At 52.1% G+C, this 4,473-nt stretch overlaps 1 protein-coding gene across 1 annotated transcript in view; it reads right to left on the bottom strand.

Annotated features, from left to right (window-relative positions):
* FAM117B (family with sequence similarity 117 member B) overlaps positions 1–4,069 on the bottom strand; it is a 139,963-nt gene extending 135,894 nt beyond the window's left edge. Inside the window, exon 1 of the mRNA XM_025404721.1 lies at positions 3,296–4,069. Coding sequence (XP_025260506.1) covers positions 3,296–3,893 — 598 coding nt within the window. The 5' untranslated portion in view covers positions 3,894–4,069. The remainder of the gene's footprint in view (positions 1–3,295) is intronic.
* Between the last annotated feature and the right edge of the window lie 404 nt (positions 4,070–4,473).

Genomic DNA, 4,473 nt, shown 5'->3' with positions numbered 1-4,473 from the left:
GGGGAAAAAAAAAAAAACCCCCCAAAAAAAAAAAAAAAAAAAAAAAAAAAAAAAAAGAAAAAGGGAGTCTGAAGTTTACAAAGACTTTCCTTCCAGATTTAGTCATACAAGAACAGCAAACGATTCCATCGTAGTTTTGTGTGTGTTATGAACACTTGAAATTTGAAAACACTTTGTTCTACTCTGCATGGGTATTTACTACAGTGAAACAACAATTCCTGGGAAGGAAACTAGGAGACATTCACACTACAGTATGACTTAGTAAAAGACAATATTTCTCACACCTTGGTGAAAGTGCTGCACTAGAAAAATAAGGTTTTATTTTTCTAGTTGGCGGAACACAGGTATTAAACCTGACCTCAGGTGATACACCCGCCTCGGCCTCCCAAAGCGCTGGGATTACAAGTGTGAGCCACCGCACCTGGCAAATTATTTTTTATTATACCACACACCCTAATTCTGATACAGATGAACCACAGACTACACTTTGAGAAATAAGAGTTTTTATTTTTCTGGATTTATTTTATTTTAGTTTAGTTTTGGTGGTGGAGCAAATGGGGATAATTTTACAGCAAATACTCTAAGGGATGATCTAGGGAAGGGGAGCATTCAAAACCATGAAGAGAGGGCATGGGAGTAGCCTGACATCCCAGGAAATAGAGCCCTCTTAGAGATCAGAGAAAAAGAGTACCTTCCTCCACACGTTGCCAATAATTAATTCAACCCAGTTCTCCTCAGGGTGTTTCTCTGAGTGTCAAACAGTTGTTAAGAGAGCCAGATTCTGTTAGACTACAGGCTGTGCCTCCTTCTGCCACCTCTACTGCCCATTTATAAGCAGTTCTCCTTCCCTTCCACCTGATGCACTATGCTGGCTCCAGAAGGCTGAAGGACTAAAGCAGTTTTGTTCATATCTGTAAGAGTTACTTAACTAGTGGCTGGGCGCAGTGGCTCATGCCTGTAATCCCAGTACTTTGGGGAAGCCAAGGTCGGCAGATCACTTGAGGTCGGGAGTTCAAGACCAGGCTGAACAACATGGAGAAACCCCGTCTCTACTAAAAATACAAAATTAGCCGGTCATGGTAGCACATGCCTGTAACCCCTGCTACTCGGGAGGCTGAGGCAGGAGCATCGCTTGAACCCGGGAGGTAGGGGTTGCGGTGAGCCAAGATCACGTCACTGCACTCCAGCCTGGATGACAGAGTGAGACCTCGTCTCAAAAAAAAAAAAAAAAAAAAAATTTACTTAACTAAGTACATGTAATTTTGGCCTGCTATATATTTCCCACATTCTATCTTACACATCATGATGTCACTTCCTTAATATAATATAAAGACATGGTCTTTGGAGCACAACTGACCAAAGTTCAAATAAATACCAGCTCTGCAACTTGTTACTTAACCTCTCTAAAAGCCATAGTGAAGGTTAAATGAGATTTTGCATAAAAACTACCTGACACATAGTAAGAGTTCATCAGGTGACAGAGGTTATGAAGCAGGGAGGTGAAGTCTAATACTTTTATCACAGTTTTAGAAAAGCATTCTGCATTCTCAAAAGATTTAAAATAGTGCTCTGGACCAGGCAATCCTAGCACTTCGGGAGGCCGAGGCAGGCAGATCACCTGAGGTCAAGAGTTCCAAATCAGCCTGGCCAACATGGTGAAACCCTGTCTCTACTAAAATACAAAAATTAGCCGGGCATGATGGCGGGTGCCTGTAATCCCAGCTACTCGGGAGGCTGAGACAGGAGAATCGCTTGAACCCGGGTGACAGTGGTTGCAGTGAACCGAGATCACATAACTGCACTCCAGTTTGGGCGGCTGAGCAAGACTCCGTCTCAAAAAATAAATAAAAATATAAATACAAATAAATAAAACAGTGCTCTAGTTCTAATTAGAAAGCACTATTCGGACAGCGTGCGGAGGCGCACGCCTGTAATCCCAGCATTTTGGGAAGCCGAGGCGGGCGGATCACCTGAAGTCAGGAGTTCGAGACCAGCCTGGCCAACATGGTGAAACCCTGTCTCTACTAAAAATTAGCCGGTTATGGTAGCGGTCGCCTGTAACCCCAGCTACTTAGGAGGCTGAGGCAGAATCGTTTGAACCCGGGAGTTAGAGGTTGCAGTAAGCCAAGATCGCGTAACTGTACTCCAGCCTGGGTGACAGAGATTCTACCTCAAAAAAAGAAAACACTATTAATCATTTTCCAGGGCAATTATCTCTAAAAAAAGTATTATCTAAAACTTTTCATAAACAGTAAGAAAGAGTCATCCTATTCCTTCCATTTCGGAAACTATTTCATCTGAATGTTTCCTGAAATTCCCAACCATTCTGCCTGGAAGATTCTAACAGAACTATCCCAGTAAGGGAAAGAAAAAGATATATGTTGACAAAAATGAATACATAATTAAAAACCACATATTTATTTTCTCAAGGCAACAAGATGATAAATTTTATTCCTTTCCACTTCCCACAATTTGAATTTTTCTTTTGAGTTACTCTTTATGAATGACTCCAATGGCACCCACAGCTCCATTCACGACTTTCCCCAAGAAAGCTTCCAGGTAAACAGAAAAACAACGAATGTTAGCTCCCTAAAACAATAACAAGATGGAGACAAACACTGGATTCTGTTTTTCTACATTCAAACAACAGAATCAGTACACAAAATCAGAAATACACCCAGAGCCTCAGACAAAACCCATAAACCTTCCTAAGGAATCTTGCTTAATTCTCACTTCTTGCTACCCATTTATCAAAGTCTTGGAAAATGCTAAAACACGGGTCTCAGCCTCGTCTGTTCAGTGATCCAAATCTGCCACTGCTAATGCATTCAGTACCCCAGATTTGAAACTGCTTTGTGAACAGAAATACTTAGCAGCAGCAGATACGGGCTATGCCAACATTAACCTTGTGCCTAACACAAAGTGATAAACCACTCCTAGCCTCACCCTCAAAGGAGGGTAAGCAGTAACGACTCCTCCAGGAATACGGCCAGGACGCCAGGGTTATCATTAACACTCATCAGCTCAAGCCCAAGGTTTAGCCACTGCACCTCCACCGTCAGGGAGCCGCGCGGGGCGGGCAGAGGAATGAATGAGACGGGCGGGCGGGGCGCAGGGTAGGCCGGGGAAAGGCGGGGCCGCACTGCCCGGTCCCCACTGCCCGACACCGCCCCCAGCCCCGCCCCCAGCCACCCGGGCTCCGCGGCAGCGCTGCATTCCCCGCGCGATTGCAGCGCGCGCCCGGGACTCCTTCCCGTCGCCGCCTCCCCCTCGCTGCGCGACCCCCAGCACTTACCTGCTTTGCAAACCGGGGCGCTAGGGCTCCTCTTCTCCGGCGAGCTTCGGCTCTGCTCCGGAGACCTCCTCCGATGCCGGACGCGGGCTGGGGGTGGGGCCGCGCTCACCTCGCCGGTCCACAGGTGGGTGGGCGACGAGCTGGGCGACGACACGGTGCCCAGCAACGGCGGCGGCGGCGGCGGCCGTGGGGGGCTCCCGCGAGTTCCAGGCGCGGGGCCGCGCGTGGGGCTGGTGCCTCGCGTGGACGTCGCGGACGCGCCCGTCTGCGTGGCCACCGTGGGGCTGGTGCGCGCGGCCGCGTTCCCGCCGCCGCGCGTGGGGCTGGTGCTGCGCGAAGCGGTGCGCGGGCCGCCGCCGCCGCCGCCTGCGGGGCCTGAGGCGCCACCACAGCAGCCACCGTTGTTGTTGCCGCCGCCGCCGCCGCCGCCGCCGCTCCGCGTGGGGCTGCCATGTTGCTGCTGCTGCTTCAGCTGGAACGGAACCGTCGCCCTCATGGGCTGCAAGCGGCTCCCGGGTCCCCCGGCCGTGGCGACCGCACCACCCCCAAGGGAGCCGGCCGGCGTGGGGGACCCATTGCGCCTCACCCGCTGGGACATGGTCCCCCCCTCCCCGGTGACTGGGCGAGACGGGGGGTTTTGTTGTTGGGCTGCAGGGGGAGGATTCTCGAGGCCAGAGGGCAGGCCCCCGCGCGGGGTGACGAAGCTGGACTCCGGGGTGCAAGGGGCGACCGGGCCGGGACCGGCAGCAACGAGGTGGTGCAGCCGCCGCCGCCGCCGCCTCTCCTCATCAACAATAGTGTCTCCTCCGCTGCCCCCGCCCCCCACGATCGCCCATTGGTGCAGCGTCAGCCGCGCTCGAGCCGCTCTACCGCTCCCATTGGCTACGAGCAGCTCGGGTCCCGGGCCCCCGAGGCCTTGAGAGCCTGGGTGTGAGCGGAGACCGTCTGCTCTTTAAAGAGAAAGAGACCCGCCCCCCGCGGGGAGGGAGCGGAGGAAATGGGCAGTGTGTGTATGTGTAGTGTGCGCGCGTGTGTGTGTACACGTGAGTGCCCGTGTACGCGCGCGCCTAGCCACGCGCGCCTTTCCCTTCCCGCCGGGGGGAGCCCTGGGGACTAAGACTCTGGAAGGTTGCCAAAGGAAATGTCCGGACCCGGAACAGTTCCCAGGGATGGTCTGA

This window comes from Theropithecus gelada, chromosome 12, assembly GCF_003255815.1.
Source record: "Theropithecus gelada isolate Dixy chromosome 12, Tgel_1.0, whole genome shotgun sequence".
In the NCBI taxonomy this organism is placed as follows: domain Eukaryota; kingdom Metazoa; phylum Chordata; class Mammalia; order Primates; family Cercopithecidae; genus Theropithecus; species Theropithecus gelada.
Note: the sequence above shows the minus strand (reverse complement) of the source record. Positions and strands in the feature narration are given on the sequence as shown.